General features: G+C 30.8%; 1 protein-coding gene across 1 annotated transcript; it reads right to left on the minus strand.

Annotated features, from left to right (window-relative positions):
* Positions 1–1,542: 1,542 nt before the first annotated feature.
* Positions 1,543–5,248, minus strand: PUB14 (plant U-box 14). The gene is made up of 4 exons (XM_028081086.2): positions 4,631–5,248; positions 3,568–3,684; positions 2,957–3,370; positions 1,543–2,871 (listed from the first exon to the last, which is right to left on the minus strand). The coding sequence occupies exons 1-4, from the start codon at positions 4,907–4,909 to the stop codon at positions 1,786–1,788; spliced, it is 1,896 nt and encodes a 631-aa protein (XP_027936887.1). The 5' UTR covers positions 4,910–5,248; the 3' UTR covers positions 1,543–1,785.
* Between the last annotated feature and the right edge of the window lie 14,070 nt (positions 5,249–19,318).

The following is a 19,318-nucleotide window of genomic DNA, read 5'->3' on the forward strand; positions in this document are numbered from 1 at the left end:
TGATTCTCTGATGGAGATGCGTCTTTACTATTCGTTGGGTAGAAGATGGAGAAAATGGAGGAAGGAACGTGAGTCTGAGAACGGTGGTGTGCGTGGTTTTTGTGAGTGAGTGTCGTGGTGACGTGTACGTTAGGGTGTCAGGTGTGTGCGTGATTTAATCAATGGTGAGAAAGAAAAGGGTTGCCAAGTGGATAGGGGGTGAGGTTAGTAAATAGGATTGAGTTTTTGAAGATAAAAGAAAATGGGTTTCTTTTAAGATATAGGATACTTCAATTTAGGTCAGCTTTTTGTGTTCAATATGGATGATATTTTAGGATATTTTATTAATTTTAACAATGAAAATCACTTTATAAAATTATAAAATTTTTATGATAATAATAATTTATAAAATTTTTATGTCGACAATTTTAATATATATGACTGTATAATAACAATCATATATATATATATATATATATATATATATATATATATTAAAAATTATAATACACTTTCAATATGTATATATCTTTTATCGTATCTTATTATATACATTTTTCAATATATATATATCACGTTCAGATGACAAGAAAGCAAAAACAATAGAAAAGGTCATCCTAGTAAAAATAACACCTACAATCTCAAGTAAAGACATCCTATACCTATTAGTTTTGTAAGTATTATCCATCATCAGTACGATATTAAAGAAACCCAGCAATTTCATTGAATCATGGTTGTCCAAAATATATTTATAACAACCTCGTCAAATGCAATCCAAAAAACATACATATCTCATTTAAGTAACATCATTGCATTTCAATCTTATGATCTCAAGTCATTGCACTATAAGAATATATAGCATTATAATGAACAAGTAAAATACACTAAATTAAAAAAAAAAAATACAACAATGAAATTCACAAAGTCATAGTGGACTATACTTTTGAATATTTTCAATTGAATCTCAATTATTTTGTTTGTATATTAAATCCTTAAAATTTTTATATTTTCATTTGATTCCAATATCATTTTATATTAATTACAAAATTTTATATCTTTTTAAAGTCAATATTTCCGTTACATAACCCAATTAGTGAAAAAAACTTATAAGACAAAGTCAATTAAAAAATATAAAAATTCTAAATACTTAATAAAAAAAATTAACAAATGAAAATGAATCAACTAAAAATATAAAAGTTTATGACAGACTTAACTTAATTAAGTCTAACAGAATTGATTAAACAGTAGAAATACATAATCAATATAATAAAAATTTATTCGTATAGTTTGACGATAGCTTATTGAACACGACAGTGACCTTAAATGTTGACTTTTACTAAAATAGGAAATTCCAAGCAAGAATTACAAACTTTGCCAACAGAGACAACAAAAATGATTTTTTGACAAATATTTTGTTAGAAAAGTTGACAAAGTTACTGAATAAAATATTTTTTTTAATTTTTTTACGGAAGTTAAAAAATAAAATAATAAAGTCTTAGGATTTCTTTTACCAAAATAGTTGTTTATCAAACAAAACTTTGTCAAAATATCATTTTCTGAAAATAATCTCAGAAACTAATTCCTTTTATAATCCTCCCATAACATCTTCAATAGACCATTTACAGCATTTCATATACAGACAGATAATAAACAAACATAATACAAAGTTTCTGCAAAAGTTTCCCAGCCCATTACTTGATTCAAAATATAAAACATGAAAACACTACTATCAGGTGGCCATGGTTCTTCATACATGCACAATTCTCTGATCATCTACGAAAAATATATAATGATGTAACAATGAGGCTATGAATTCCGCAGATTATCATCCCCTTCTATTCGCTGCAAGAGTTCTAGTATGCTTCCAGCTTTTCTCTTCGCTCTATCAGTTCCATTTTCTGATAACTCCTGCAGTGCTGCTTCAGCACCATGTTCTTTTGCTAGTTTTAGTAGCACCGGATCTCCGGTGCAGAGTGACCACAAGACGGCGGCGGCGTTCTCTCGGTTGCGTGGAGAGCCGGTTCGGATAACCTCAACTAGAATCGGTATCGGCCCGGCCTGACCAATCGCCACCCTGCCTTCATGGTGGCTCGCAAGAATTGCCAATATAGCTAGTGCTTCATCTACCATTCCACCTCCAGCATCCTTCAGAAATTGTATCAGCGGGCCTACTATACCAGCTTTTACAGCTCTTGCTTTGTTTCCCTGATAAATAGATAGGTTAAAGATTGCAGTAGCAGCATCCTTCTTACCTCTGGGAGTACCTTCACAAAGTAACTTTATAAGGGCGGGGATAGCTCCAGCTGCACCTATTTGCACCTTGTTCTCATCTAGTACTGATAAACTAAAGAGAGTTGCAGCTGCATTTTCTCTAGCCTCCATGCTTCCTTTCTTTAGCACATCTACAATATCTGGTATGGCTCCGGCATTTACTATAGTTCCTTTGTTACTCTCATTGATGGAAAGATTGAGAAGCGCTGTAACTGCATGCTCTTGGGTTCGAGGGTCTGAAGAAGACAACAAATCTACAAGAGGTGGTATTGCTCCGGCCTCGGCAATGCACACTCGATTATCTGCATTCCTCTTAGCCAGCAACCGGAGCTCACCGGCCGCTGCCCTTTGCTGTTCTATGTTGTTGCTCGCCAGTTTATCAAGTAAGGCACTGATAGCAGTTCGATCGCAGTCTGAATGACTGCTTCCACCACATTTCTTTGTTCTGCAATTCCCTTGCTTTTTTGGTAGCTCAATACCATTGCTTTCACACCACAAAGCAATCAGACTCTTCAGAACATAGTTAGGGGTAAGGGCTGTGTGGACAAGTGTCTGCTGTGTCTTGGGGCAGGTTTTGTGACCAGCATCAAGCCATTTTTGAATGCAAGATCTTTCATATGTCTGTAATAGGAAAGCAGAAATCTATAAAGGATATAACTTATACCATAGAAATGTACCATGTACACAGACAATGTAAAGATTGTACCTGACCAGTAGAGACAATAACAGGATCTTTCATTAGTTCAAGAGATATAGGACATCGAAAATCATCTGGGATCACTGGAGACCTGTGCTTAATTGTTAATTTTTCACATTCACTTGTGTCGACTTCGGGATTTTCTGTGAGCACACAGTCCCTCAGCTTGCTAAGAAGGGATGTGATCATTTCAAAAGAGTCTCCTAGTTCTTCACCACTTGTGATCAACAATTCATGTAATTCACTAGACTCTTTCCTTAGGTCATTTATTGTCCTTAGATGCAACTTCTCACAAAGTCTTTTGAGTATAGCAGGATCAGGGTCTTTTTCTTTTTGTGCCATTGCCATATCCATGTCAAGTTGTATATCAGCAAATTCTGTTTGAGCTTTAGCTCTTTTGAATTGAGCATGTACTAATTCAATCTGAAAAGAATTAAAATAGTTGTGAAAAATATGGCACATAAGCTGCTCCCTTCTCTTCGCCAAAAATATCACCCAGAAATATAAAAGCAGAGAAATCAAATATGATTAGTGGAAAGAAATGATAGGAAAATGTTTGAACCATCACGGAATTGTATATGGTATTGCTGGTCTCCTTCCAATATATGATAAAGGTTTACCTGTTCTCGAACTTCCTCTGATATCTCAAGTTTGTAGTAAGGAATTTCACTCAGCACAGCTTCAATTTTTTCAGTCACTTGTTGGAATTTATCTGCTGTATCATTCCTCCGCAATGCCTAAGACATGTAAACCATTAATCAGATTAAAATTAACAGTCGGGATCAACTAAACAAAACTACATCAGAAGGCATACAGCATCTGCAGATGCTATAATCCCTTGCTCTGTGGACACACTTCAAATTCAAGAAACAATACCCATTTACGCCCAAATGTAAAAAATTCACGTTGTGAGCTTTCACTTCAAATTCACGTTTATTTGAACATTGCGTGCTTTCACCCTTAGTAAGTAGTAAAGCATTGACATTCTTTTTTTTTTTGTTTCCAACTTAAGTGATGGTTAAGCCTCTCTTTCTCGTCTGATGATGTTGATGGCTTCTGCAAAATGGTTTAATTATGAAGGTAGATTCTGCTTTAAGTGTTTAGTTTGGTTAGATTAACTATTTCAAGGTGGTTAAACATTGCAAATAGCTTCTGCTCGCAGGTTAAATTTATTTTCTTTTCTTCCCAACTTGGCCTTGTTGGATACTCCCACATTAGAGATTTCTGTTTCGCAGATTCAATTATTGAGTCTTAATTGTCATTTCATCATAGCAAAGACCTTCCCAACTTGACAACTCTTTCAAAGTGTTTGTGGGGACTCTATATAGCACACACATGTAACAAGCTAGATGCATATGATACAGATGCTTCTTCAACTTGAAGGGGGACTGTTTAAGATATGTTGAGATACTATCCAATAATTCTCCTGATTCTGTTTCACTGTTTCCTTGTTTCTTTTTAGTTTGTTAAGATAGTTTGATCCTATTATTTAGTTTCCTTAGCTTTGTCGTAATGCCTAAACTATATAAATTGTTTTAGATTTTTTTGTACACAAGAAATTCTATAAATGGCTCAACGACATAGAAGAGACATCTTTCTTTCGACCTCTTTACAGTCGCCTACAAAACCAAAAAAGACACGAAATTCAACCCTTTGAAATTCACCAAAACAAGAAAGCCATACCTGATAAAGCTTGCTCCCTTGGTTGACAGACTTTAAAAGGGTCTTAGCTGAATCCAAAGCAACCAAGATAGACTCAAAGTTCTCGAGTTGTTCATCGCTGAGGGACTCATCACTATCTTTCAATTCCTCAAAGAGAGGACTCAGAAGCTTCACCCTGCGAACCAAATTCCCATACACCCTCTTGCAAAAGTTCTGACACTCTGGCAACCCAGAAATCTCTTTGATGCACTCAACCAAGCGACCCAAAACCACGCCTTTCGAGCTCTCGCTTCCACCCATGTTGAGAAAAAGTCAAAGCAGCAAACTTTGACCACAAGATCGAAGGTGATTGATGGTACCCAGATGAGGGAATTGCGGGGATATAATCGAAGAAGGGAAGAATCACCGTGTAGAATTGAAACCCACCAATACCACGAGCTGAAAGAGAGTATTGTGTTGCGTTACTGGAGAAAGAAATGAAATTGGACGATTGTGGAGGATGAAATGAAAGTATAGTAATCGAATTGAAATGGGAATGGTTGACCTTTTGGAAAGGTCTTTGCCTGGTTCGAAGGTAAGAGGTGAGACAGAAATCATGAGAGAATCAACTATGGTCTCTCTCTGTCCTAAGACCAAAATGTCTTTTCCTTTAATTTTTACCCCTATGAAATTTAAAGTGCTGTTTTTTTTAAAAAATAACAAAATAATCCTGTGACACTTAGATATTTAATAAGGAATAAGAAATTTCTTGAAATTTAATGAAATTTATTAGAATATTGAGTGATGAAATTTTTATAACTTATCAAATGTTGTCTCATATATACAATAAAGCAAATTTCCACGAATTAGTTTTTAGGACACATTTCATGAATTTCATACTTTTGCTTAGTTAGATGAATAACGTATTATATTTATCTAATTATCCCCTTAAAACTCTCCAATATTTCCTCATTTTTATTATTTATTTTTCTGTTATTGTCAATTTTTTTATCTCTTCCATCTCAAAATTTATTCTCTTTCCACGGAAGGTTACACATTGGTCATTTTTTTTTTATCCTTCTCACTTTCTCTACCATTAAGGTAATAGACAAATACCCCATTATAATTTAAAATTAATGTTTAAACTTCATAGAATAAGAGATTACTAGATGAAAAACTCATAACCATAAAAATGTATTTTAGGTATATGCCAAGTTAGAATCAATTTAGTATTGAAACATTAAAAAAATATGTTACACTCACTTTTATTTATTAGTTTATGGGCCCATAACCAGCCACTTGTTCCTAGGACCTCTGCCAGTTGTCCACTCACTTCTAGTTTTGTCCCCTAAAACCAAAACAGCTTACTTACCGTTCTTCCTTTCTAAAACAAAAGCTCTCCTAGGGTTTGAGGTACTCCTTCTTCCAACTCACTTTACGCTCCTCTTCCATATAAGTTGAACAAACCTCTATCCCTTTTTCTATTTTGTTTCTGTTCTTAATCTCTAGTTTCATGTGATCATTGTCAAGGTCTCATTTTTCGTTCCCCTATGTTTTGCTTCTAGTTCCTTAAGTTGTTCCAGGTCGAGGTGCTTTCCCACTAGGAGCTTTCTCTCCTCCTTAAGTTTAGCTCCACTCAAAGTAAGGGAAACTAGGGTTTAAAGTTTTTTTTATTTATAAATAGTGCATGTTTTCTGACTTCTAAATTGTGTTTCTAGTGCTTGTTGTATGGAAATGAGTTGGATGTGATGTTGTTTGAGTTCTTGGATCTGCATGTGTGAACATGTGAAAAATCTGCTAATCTCGCCCACGCGAGCAATTTTCGCCTAAGCGATAGTAACAGGAACTTACCTATGGTTTCTTGCTCGAGTTGTCGCTTAGGCGGCGAGGTCCAGTTTTGAGTGAGAGTAATCTCGCTCATGCGAGGTGGTATTACTTAAGCAAGAAGAGTTCACTTGAGCGAGAGAATCTCTTTCGCCAACGAGACTCGTGTAGGGAAAACTGTAATTTGCTGAAGTTATTTCATGATGGATTTATTTACTTTTCAAGCTCGAAGTATATGACCATGCATGTTTTATGTGACTTAATGAGACTGGGATTTTGCTGTATATGAAATGAATCATGGATTGTTTTGTTGGTTGTTCATTGGCATTAGAATATAATGCTTTGAGATTACATGTGGATTTGGTGTGAGAACATGGATGTGGTATGAGCTTGGCGATATTTCATGGTGGTGTTGTAGTGTATATATTAGATAAGGATTCAAACAAGGTTGCATCCTGAAGCTGTAAAGAATCAGTCAGTCTCACATAGAGTAGACTGATTCAAGTGGTGAGAGTAGCAGGAGGTCCTAGTCTTTGGCAGGATAATGGTCTTAGATGATCATGGGCTAACCTTGTGCGTGGTAGGGTGAAACCTAATGGCAATGACTCTACAGAGCAGTAGAGGCCAACACAAGTGCAAACATCAGTGAATTGAGTCAAAGGGTCTTGCATTGTTTGTTATCACATGCCTTGTGTGGTTACTGAAATGCCTGTTTAAGATTTATGCTTGTTTATATAAAAGTTTCTTATTTATTTTTAGCTTACCCTTTCTTTTTGGGGTCTGTTTTCTATTTTCTGTTTGGTTTTTTTTTTTTGCAATGATCACCAAATCTTTGGTGTGAGAATATGTGAAAATTCCTAGTGATCACCATATTGATGGAGATGCTATGGCGTAGTCTAGTATGAGTGTTGGATTTGGCTCACTGTTGAACCAAAAGAACATTTCCTTTTTAATTGTGATTCCTTCTGGCAGCGATTTCATGTTCAATTGTTTAGTTTAAATATTTTTTAATGACATTGTTTTGTGACTCAGTACTACTAATTCAATATATGTGGGATAACTATAAAAGTTAATCATTTATACATGTCTCATACTCTAATTATTTATAAATGTGTTATGCTTAATTTACTATAATTATTCTATTAAATTGAGATGTCACATTAATTTTTTTCCACTTGTCTCTTTTAGATTAACTTTAGTAAGTTTAAATGTTTGTATAAAAATTATGGATTATGGAGTCCTTTCAAATTTTATATATTCATAAAAAAATTACAATATTTTAACTATACAGCTCTTTACAAAAAAACTTATAAATCATTGTATTTTATAATTTTTGAAAGTATTAAGACTTCTGTGTATTAAAATAATCTTTTAAAATCCATCCGTAATATATACTTTATTAGTTTAGTAGAAAAAATGTTTCTTTTCATCAAATTATGTGGAATATTAAAACAACTAAAGTGGACAAAGATAAATATGTCATCTAGGACTAACTTTGATGACTGAGATTTAACATGTTTGTTGTATGTAGATACAAATTACTCATTTTAATAGTTAATATAAGACATTTCTAACATAATTATATAAGTTAATTTATTTTAATTTGATTTTAAAATATATTACTAATGCATTAAAAAAATTATATTATTTATAGATTTTAAAATTATTTTTTCACTTATCATTAATTTAAAATACAAAAATTCCTAATATATATTACATATAAATTATAATAGTTGAATGTAGATAGTATATATTTTTTTACAAAAGCCAAATCAGTTCTATTATTTGATTTACGTGTTCTAGAAGGAGCTATAAAATATTTTTCTTCAAAATATTACTTTAAAATATTTTTCTTAAAAATATTACTTTAACTAAGAATATGCTCAACAGCAAAAAAAACAAAAACAAAAAACATGAAGTTAATGCTTAAAGAGTAGAAAATGAATGTAATTCCTACAATTGTAGATTGGCGAAGCAATCTTTTGGCAATAAGTTATTACTTTGAAAACTGAATCAACTCAAAATGTTCATATCATAATTAGATGTAAATATTTAAAGTTTTTGAGGGACCTTTATTTGAAATTTGATTTTTGATTTTTTTTATAAAAGGGCAAAATCATTTAGAACTTTTCAAATAAACTCTGCCGACATGTGACGATGCTGCAAACCGCGTTTTAAATAAAGACATATGTGGCTATACAATGTGAAATAAAATAACCCAAAAATTTGCCACACAGAATTTTGCTTTAGCAGCCTTGGCTTTTCTTTTCTTGTCTTTTATTATTACACTAAAGATTATTATACGTCATTTTCCATTAACATACCTCTACTCATCAATTCTAATGTTATTTAATATATGTTTTGCATCAGGTATAATAAAGACTATACAATTTTTCATGCAAAAATTGTAATAAAGATCTTAAGTTCAAGATATAGATTTTGTAACAAAGTTTCGTTAAATATATTGATATAATCATAAAATTTTGTGAAAAATTATTATTAAAATATATTAATATGATAAGTAGAGTTTTAAAATTGAAAATTGGATCTCGTATAGAACTTTGGACCTCAAAAATAAATAAACAATATATATTTAAACTACCGACTCGAGAGAGAAGAAAATAACATCAAATGTAACATTACAAAAACAAAACAAAAAATTAAGAACAATAGTTTTTTATACATGTAAAAATACTATTTATTATATTAATGATATTAAATTAAAGTTTAGTTATAATAACTAAATTTTATAATATTAATTTTTCGCATAATTAGAATCACATTAAGTTAGTATTTAATTATATAATTAAATTAAACCCTCGGTAAAAAAAATACATATAACTAAAGCTGTAATGATGTAAATCTGGTAAAACCCCATAATTGAAACGATATGAAAAAAATGCAATATTGCAGGTTACAGTTATATTGAAGTTGATTTAATTAAAGTTGTAAAAACGGATAATCCGACTCGATCTGACTTGACTCATCATGAGTTAATGATTTAGTGAGTCAATCCAACCTGATTCACCTTTTAGTGAGTCAAAAAAATTTGAACTCAGTCTGCCTCATCACGGGTTGGCGGGTTAAACAAGTTGACTCATGGGTTCACTTAATTAAAAAAATATAATTTTTTTTATTTTTTTCACTCAAAATTAAATTATAATTATAATTAAAATCTAAATAAACTTTAATACAATTCAAATACAAACCAAAATAAAAAAAATACAAATTATTTATGTGTGACTCTTTTATCTGGAGGTTGGTGAGCTAATCCGGCTCACCACAGGTTCAACCTGGGTGAACCGGGTTCTAGATGAGTCGGGTCAAAAATCAACCCGTATTGAAATTTGTAAAAAAATTTCAACCCAACCCGAACTTGTGGCGAGCCGGTTGGCTCGCGGGTTCTAACACATTTTGATAACTCTACTTGTAATCAAATATACGCCAAACTAGATATGCAAATAAGTGGGGCACAATGAACAAATAGGTGGGAGTTGCTTGTTACTTTTCGTACAATTTTTCAAAATTTACTAATCAATCTTTTTTTTCTATTATCTAAAAGGATGTATTTCTTATGTACCACAAATTTGATTACAAGTCACCAAAATCAAGCCTTAATTATTGCGCTAGGTGGCTAGCTTGAAGAAATAAATAGGACAAACCAGATAGGCAAATATTTCGGGATAATAAATAAATAAGTGTGGAGTTGCGTATTATTTTTCGTACAATTTGTAAAAATATACTGATCAATCTTTTTTTTTTATCATCCAACTGGTATTTACATCTTAAGTACCACAAATTTAATTAATAGTTACAAAAATCAACCCTTATTGATTGCAATAGGTGGCTGACTTGAAGAAAAAAAAAAATAGGCACCATAAGAGAGGAAAATAGGTGGAGCAACTCCATAATGCATTATATGGGTTGATTTTATGACTTGTAATCAAATATAGGCCAAACTAAATATGAAAACAAGTGAGGCACAATGAACAAATATGTGAGAGCTGCTAGTTACTTTTCGTACAATTTTTTAAATTTTACTAATCAATTTTTTTCATCATTCAGAGGATGTACTTCCTATATGTACCACAAATTTGATTACAAGTCACATAAATCAACCCTTATTGTTTACTTGAAGAAAACAAATAGGATAAATAAGATAGGCAAATAAGTGGGGCACATTGAACAAATATGTGGAAAACTGCTTATTACTTTGCGTACAATTTTTTAAATTTCACTAATCAATTTTTTTTTTATCATCCAAAGGGATGTACTTCTTATGTACCACAAATTTGATTACAAGGCACATAAATCAACCCTTTATTATTTTCACTAGGTGGTTGGCTTGAAGAAAAAAATATGATAAATATGATAGATAAATAAGTGGGGCATATTGAACAAATATGTGAAAAGTTGTTTGTTACTTTGCATATAATTTTTTAAATTTCACAAATCAATCTTTTCTTTATCATCCAAAGGGATGTACTTCTTATGTACCAGAAATTTGATTACAAGTCACAGTCACAAAAATCAACCTTTATTGATTGCAATAGGTGGTTGACTTGAAGAAAAAAATAGGATAAATAAGATAGACAAATAAGTGGGGCACATTGAACAAATATGCAAAATGTTGCTTGTTATTTTGCTTACAATTTTTTAAATTTCACTAATCAATCTTTTCTTTATCATACAAAGGGATGTACTACTTATGTACTACAAATTTCATTACAAGTCACAAAAATCAACCCTTATTGTTTGCACTAGGTGGCTGCCTTGAAGAAAAAAATAGGATAAATAATATAGGCAAATAAGTGGGGAACAGTGAACAAATACGTGGAAAGATGTTTGTTACTTTGCGCACAATTTTTTAAATTTTACTAATCAATTTTTTTTATCATCCAAAGGGGTGTACTTCTTATGTACCACAAATTTGATTACAAGTCATAGAAATCAACTCTTATTGTTTGCACTAGGTGGTTGACTTGAAGAAAAAAATAGGATAAATAAGATAGGGAAATAAATGGGGCAGATTGAAAAAATATGTGAAAAACTACTTGTTTCTTTGCGTACAATTTTTTAAATTTCACTAATCAATCTTTTATTGATCATCCAAAGGATGTACTTCTTATGTAACACAAATTTGATTACAAGACACAAAAATAAGCTCTTTATTGTTTGCACTAGGTGACTGACTTGAAGATAAATATAGGATAAATAAGATAGGCAAATAAGGGGGCACATTGAACAAATATGTGGGAAGTTATTTGTTACTTTGCATATAATTTTTTAAAATTTTACTAATCAAATTTTTTTTATCATCCAAAGGGATGTACTTCTTTTCTACCACAAATTTGATTACAATTTGAAAAATTAACCCTTATTTTTTTCACTAGGTGGCTGACTTGAAGAAAAAAATAGAATAAAAAAGATAGAAAAATAAATGGGACACACTAAACAAATATGTGGAAACCTGCTTGTTACTTTGTGTTCATTTTTTAAATTTTCCTAATCAATCTCTTTTTTTTATCATCAACGATATGCACTTCTTTACTACCAAAAAATTGATTATAAGGAAAAAAAAAATCAACCCTTATTTTTTACACTAGGTGCCTTGCTAATTAAAAAAAGATAAATAAGATAGGCAAATAAGTGGAGCACATTGAACAAATATGTCGAAAACTGCTTGTTACTTTGCGTCTAATTTTTTAAATTTCACTAATCAATCTTTTCTTTATCATCCAAAGGGATGTACTTCTTATGTACCACAAATTTGATAACAAGGCACAGAAATCAACCCTTTATTATTTGCACTAGGTGGGCTGACTTGAAGAAAAAAATAGGATAAATATGATAGACAAATAAGTGGGGCACATTGAACAAACATGTCAAAAGCTGTTAGTTACTTTGCATACAATTTTTAAATTTCATAAATTAATCTTTTTTTTATCATCCAAAGGATGTACTTCTTATGTGCCAAAAATTTGATTAGAAGTCACAAAAATCAACCCTTATTGTTTGCATTAGGTGGCTAGCTTGAAGAAAAAAATAGGATAAATAAGATAGACAAATAAGTATAGCACATTGGACAAATATTTGGAAAGTTGTTTGTTACTTTGCATAATTTTTTTTAAAATTTCACTAATCAATATTTTTTTAATCATCCAAAGGGATGTACTTCTTTTCTACAACAAATTTGATTACAAGGTAAAAAATTAACCCTTATTTTTTGCACTAGGTGGCTGGCGTGAAGAAAAAATAGGATAAAAAAGATAGGCAAATAAGTGGGGCACACTGAACAAATATGTGGAAACTTGCTTGTTACTTTGTGTACAATATTTTAAATTTACCTAATCAATCTCTTTTTTTATCATTTAACTAGATGTACTTCTTTTCTACCACAAATTTGATTAGAAGGCAAAAATAATCAACCCTTATATTTTACACTAGGTGCCTGGCGTAAATGAAAAAAAAAAAGGATAAATAAGATAGGCAAATAGAGGGGCACATTCAACAAATATGTAAAAAATTGCTTGGTACTTTGCGTACAATTTTTTACATTTCACCAATCAATCTTTTCTTTACCATCTAAACGAATGTACTTTTTATGTACCACAATTTTGGTTACAAGTCATAAAAATCAACCCTTATTGTTTCCCCTAGGTGCCTAGGAAGAAAAAAAACCGGCCAAATAAAATAGGCAAATAAGTGGGGCACATTGAACAAATATATGGAAAACTGCTTGTTACTTTGCGTACAATTTTTTAAATTTCACTAATCAATCTTTTCTTTATCATACAAAAGGATGTACTTCTTATGTACCACAAATTTGATTAGAAGTCATAACCCTTATTGTTTTCACTAGGTGGTTGGCTTGAAGAAAAAAATAGGATAAAGAAGATAGGCAAATAAGTGGGGCACATTGAACAAATATGTGAAAAACTGCTTGTTACTTTACGTACTATTTATAAAATTTGACAAATCAATCTTTTCTTTATAATCCAACGGGATGTATTGCTTTTTAACCCCAAATTTGATTATAAGGCAACAAAATCACCCCTTATTTTTTCACCAGGTGGCTGGTTTGAAGAAAAAAATAGGATAAATAAGATATACAAATAAGTGGGGCACATTGAACAAATATGCAAAAAGTTGCATGTTACTTTGCGTACAATTTTTTAAATTTCACGAATCAATCTTTTCTTTATCATCCACAGGGATGTACTACTTATGTACCACAAATTTCATTACAGGTTACAGAAATCAACTCTTATTGTCACTAGGTGGCTGGCTTGAAGAAAAAAATAGGATCAATAAGATAGGCAAATAAGTGGGGCACATTGAAAAAATATGTGAAAAGCAATTTGTTTCTTTGCGTACAATTTTTTAAATTTTACTAATCAATCTTTTTTTTTCATCATCCGACAGGATGTACTTCTTATGTATTACAAATTTCATTACAAGTCACAGAAATCAAGCCTTATTGTTTGCACTAGGTGGATGACTTCAAGCTAAAAATAGGATAAATAAGATAAGCAAATAAGAGGGACACATTGAACAAAGATGTGGAAAGTTGCTTATTACTTTGCATACAATTTTTTAAATTTTACTAATCAATTTTTTTTATCATCCAAATGGATGTACTTCTTTTCTACAACAAATTTGTTTGCAAGGTAAAAAATCAACCCTTATTTTTGCACTAGGTGGCTGACTAGAAGAAAAATATAGGATAAATAAGATATACAAATAAGTGGGGCAGACTGAACAAATATGTGAAAAGTTGCTTGTTACTTTGCGTATAATTGTTTAAATTTCACGAATCAATCTTTTTTTTATTATCCAAAGTGATGTATTATTTATGTACCACAAATTTCATTGCAGGTCACAAAAATTAACTCTTATTTTTGCATTAGGTGGCTGACTTGAAGAAAAAAATAAGATAAATAAGATATGCAAATAAGTGGGGCACATTGAAATATGCCAAAAGTTGTTTTTTACTTTGTGTACAATTTTTTAAATTTCACTAATTAATCTTTTTTTAACATCCAAAGGGTATATTTCTTATGTACCACAAATTTCATTACAAGTCACATAAATCAACCTTTATTGTTTGCTGTAAGTGGCTGGCTTGAAGAAAAAAATAGAATAACTAAAATAGACAAATAAGTGGGACACATTGAATAAATATGTAAAAAACTTCTCATTATTTTACGGACAATTTTTTAAATTTGACAAATCAATCTTTTCTTTATCATCCAACGAGATGTACTGCTTTTCAACCACAAATTTGATTATAAGGCAACAAAATCACCCCTTATTTTTTTCACTAGGTGGCTGACTTGAAGAAAAAAATAGGATAAATAAGATATACAAATAAGTTGGACACATTGAACAAATATATGAAAAGTTGTTTGTTATTTTGCGTACAATTTATTAAATTTCACGAATCGATTTTTTCTTTCTTATTCAAAGGGATGACTACTTATGTACCACAAATTTCATTACAGGTAAGAGAAATCAACTCTTATTGTTTGCACTAGGTGACTAGCTTAAAGAAAAAAAATAGGATCAATAAGATAGGCAAATAAGTGGGGCACATTAAACAAAAATGTGAAAAGTTGTTTCTTACTAATCAATCTTTTTTTTTATCCGACGAGATGTACTTCTTTTCTACCACAAATTTGATTACATGAAAAAAAATCAACCCATATTTTTTGCACTAGGTGGCTGGCTCGAACAAAGAAATAGGATAAATAAGATAAGAAAATAAGTAGTTCACATTGAACAAATATGCAAAAATTTGTTTGTTACTTTGCCTACAATTTTTTAAATTTCACTAATAAATCTTTTCTTTATCATCCAAAGGGATGTACTTTTTATGTATTACAAATTTCATTACAAGTCACAGAAATCAACTCTTATCGTTTGCACTAGGTGCTTGGCTCGAAGAAAAAAATCGGATAAATAAGATTGGCAAATAAGTGGGGCACATTGATTAAATATGTGAAAAGTTGTTTGTTTCTTTGCGTACAATTTTTTAAATTTCACTTTTTAATCTTTTTCTTATCATCCAATGGGATGTACTTCTTATGTACTACAAAATTTCATTACATGTCAGAAAAATCAACCCTTATTGTTTGCACTAGGTGGCTGGCTTGAAGAAAAAAATAGGATAAATAAGATAGCCAAATAAGTGTGGCACATTGAACAAATATGTGAAAAACTGCTTGTTACTTTACATACAATTTTTTAAATTTGACAAATCAATCTCTTCTTTATCATCCAACTGGATGTACTGCTTTTCAAACAAAAATTTAATTATAAGGCAACAAAATAACCCCTTATTTTTTTCACTAGGTGGCTGGCTTGGAGAAAAAAATAGGATAAATAAGATAGGCAAATAAGTGGGGCACATTGAACAAATATGCGAAAAGTTGTATGTTACTTTGCGTACAATTTTTTAAATTTCATTAATTAATATTTTCTTCATCATCCAATGGGATGAACTTCTTATGTACTACAAATTTCATTACAAGTCACAAAAATCAACCTTTATTGTTTGCACTAGGTGGTTGGCTTGAAGAAAAAATAGGATAAATAAGATAGAGAAATAAGTGGGACACGTTGAACAAATATGAAAAAATTTGTTTGTTTCTTTGCGTACAATTTTTTAAATTTTACTAATTAATCTTTTTTTTTATCAACCCATGGAGTGTACTTCTTTTCTACCACAAATTTGATTACAAGGAAAAAAAAATCAACCCTTATTTTTGCACTAGGTGGGTGGCTTGAAGAAAAAAAAAATAAGAGAAATAAATAAGTGGGGCACATTGAAATAATTTGCAAAAAGTTGTTTGTTACTTTGCATAATATTTTTTAAATTTCACTAATTAATCTTTTTTTATCATCCAAAGGAATATACTTCTTATGTACCACAAAGTTCATTACAAGTCACAGAAATCAACCCTTATTGTTTGCACTAGGTAGTTGGCTTGAAGAAAAAAATAGGATAAATAAGATAGGCAAATAAGTGGGGCACATTGAACAAATATGCGAAAAACTTCTTGTTACTTTACGTACAATTTTTAAAATTTGACAAATCAATCTTTTCTTTATCATCCAATTGGATGTACTGCTTTTCACACAAATTTGATTATAAGGCAACAAAATCACCCTTTATTTTTTTCACTTGGTGGCTGGCTTGAAGAAAAAAATAGGATAAATAAGATAGGTAAATATGTGGGGGACATTAAACAAATATGCGAAAAGTTGTTTGTTACTTTGCGTACAATTTTTTAAAATTTCATTAATTAATCTTTTCTTTATCATCTAATGAGATGTACTTCTTATGTACTACAAATTTTATTACAAGTCACAAAAATCAACCCTTATTGTTTGCACTAGGTGTCTGGCTTGAAGAAAAAAATAGAATAAATAAGATAGGCAAATAAGTGGGGCACATTAAACAAATATGCAAAAAATTGTTTATTACTTTGCGTACAAATTTTTAAATTTCATTAATTAATCTTTTCTTTATCATCCAATGGGATGTACTTCTTATGTACTACAAATTTCATTACAAGTCACAAAAATCAACCCTTATTGTTTGCACTAGGTGACTGACTTGAAGAAAAAATAGGATAAATAAGATAGGCAGATAAGTGGGGCACATTGAACAAATATGTGAAAAGGAACAAATATGTGAAAAGTTGTTTGTTTCTTTGCGTACAATTTTTTAAATTTCACTTATTAATCTTTACTTTATCACATCCAAAGGGATGTACACGAATTTGAAACGTTAATGTAAGAGTCCATAAAAGTAATTAATATACACAAGTGCAAGTTTTTTTTTTTTTAATTTTATGTGGGTCGCAGGCCTATGCGGGCCTGCGAGCTCACTACTATGGCCTGCCCCGTGTTTTTTCTGCGGTCTGGCCCGATGGGTCAGGCCTTAATTGCCACCCCTAATGCACTCTATGGGTTGATTTTAGCGACTTGTAATCAAATATAGTCCAAACTAGATATGCAAATAAGTGGGGCACAATGAATAAATATGTGAGAGCTGCTTTTTACTTTTCCTACAATTTTTTAAAATTTACTAATCAATCTTTTTTTTATCATCTAAAGTGATGTATTTCTTATGTAACACAAATTTTATTACAAGTCACTAAAATCAACTCTTATTTCTTGCACTAGGTGGTTGACTTAAAGAAATAAATAGGATAAACCAGATAGGAAAATATTTGGGGCATAAGAAATAAATAAGTGTGAATTTACGTATTACTTCTCTTACAATTTTTTATGATTTACTAATCAATCTTTTTTTATCATCCATGTTGTGGTATGTACCTCTTATGTACCACGAATTTGATTATAAGTTGGCTGGCTTGAAGAAAAAAAAAATAAGTGGGGCTGGCTTGAAGAAAAAAAAATAGACACCACAAGACAGGAAAATAAGTGGGGCACCTTCATAATACACTCTATGGGTTGATTTTAGTGACTTGTAATCAAATATAGGTCAAACTATATATGAAAATATAAGTGGGGCACAATGAACAAATATGTGGAAGCTGTTTGTTACTTTTCGTACAATTTTTTAAAATTTACTAATCAATCTTGTTTTTTATTATCTAAAGGGATGTATTTCTTATGTACCCCAAATTTGATTTCAAGTCACTAAAATCAACCCTTATTTCGTGCACTAGGTGGTTGACTTGAAGAAATAAAAAGGACAAACCAGATAGGCAAATATTTAGGGCATAATAAATAAATAAGTGTGGAACTGCGTATTACTTTTCATACAATTTTTTTAAATTTACTAATCAATCTTTTTTTATCTTATTGCTTGCACTAAGTCTCTAGCTTGAAGAACAAAATAGGCACCTCTAGATAGGAAAATAAGTGGGGCACCTCCATAATGCACTCTATGGGTTGATTTTAGTGACTTATATAAGCCAAACTAGACATGCAAATAAGTGGATAAGTGGGGCACAATGAATAAAGATGGCAAATAAACCCGCCCCCGTGGGTATTGCCCGAACCCGTCCCCGTTTTGACGAGGAATCCCCGCATTGACTGGGTATAGGTATGGGAAATCCCCGACTTTTTCAATTGGGTATGGGGATGGTTATGGGGATGTACATATCTCCGCCATAATACCCGTCCCCACCATATCTCTGTCATCATTTAAATTGTTTGTCATGAAAGTCATTCACATCTCCAATATATTTTTCATCTTATCATAACATTTATGTAATTATGTTAAAATGATGTATGTCAATTAAAATTTTTTTATGTCTCATATTTGAATATTTATATTATTTTTTAATATTTTTATTTATTGTATATTTTCTTTTCACATGAGTATGTTTAATACTCTCAATTTAAGTGTTCAATAGCATAAACCTTTCATTTACTAGGTAATATAAAAAAATTCTTTACTTATTTTTATTAATTTTTGTTTCATTTGAAGAACTTTTTTGTTTTGCTAAAACAATTATTTCTCAACCATTGATTATATATGTTGATATTTGAAAAGTGTTCTTAGATGTCTAAGGTATTTTTCATCTTATCATACTCTTAATTATACATTCGTTTTTTCTTTGTGCGATTTCTTTCAATAGTTTCTCAAATTGTTTCTAAGACATACATTTGTTAATTTTTTTATTTTTTTATTTTTTTTATTTTCATCATGTAGAATACTATTTCAATATATTTTATCTAATTATTTTTTATTTTCTAACTCATTATATCAATTATACTATAATTTTTCACTATAATTGTATAAATAACTTTTATTTACTACAATATCAAAATTTAATGTAATTGCCATGAATTTTTTTTATCACCATCCAACATATTTTGGAGTTCAAAAGATACAATATCCATGTTAAAATTTTATTATTATGT

This window comes from Vigna unguiculata, chromosome 7 (genome assembly GCF_037176805.1).
Source record: "Vigna unguiculata cultivar grain cowpea cultivar isolate G323 ecotype 2 chromosome 7, ASM3717680v1, whole genome shotgun sequence".
NCBI classification, from domain to species: Eukaryota; Viridiplantae; Streptophyta; class Magnoliopsida; order Fabales; family Fabaceae; genus Vigna; species Vigna unguiculata.

Bases quoted from the DNA above. Each gene is read 5' to 3' on its own strand.
- PUB14 (XM_028081086.2), bottom strand. From the start codon at position 4,909: ATGGGTGGAAGCGAGAGCTCGAAAGGCGTGGTTTTGGGTCGCTTGGTT. The intron at 3,371-3,567 runs GTAAACCTTTAT...AATTCTTTTCAG, and splicing joins CAGAGGAAGTTCGAGAACAG to ATTGAATTAGTACATGCTCA. The intron at 2,872-2,956 runs GTACAATCTTTA...TTCCTATTACAG, and splicing joins TTATTGTCTCTACTGGTCAG to ACATATGAAAGATCTTGCAT.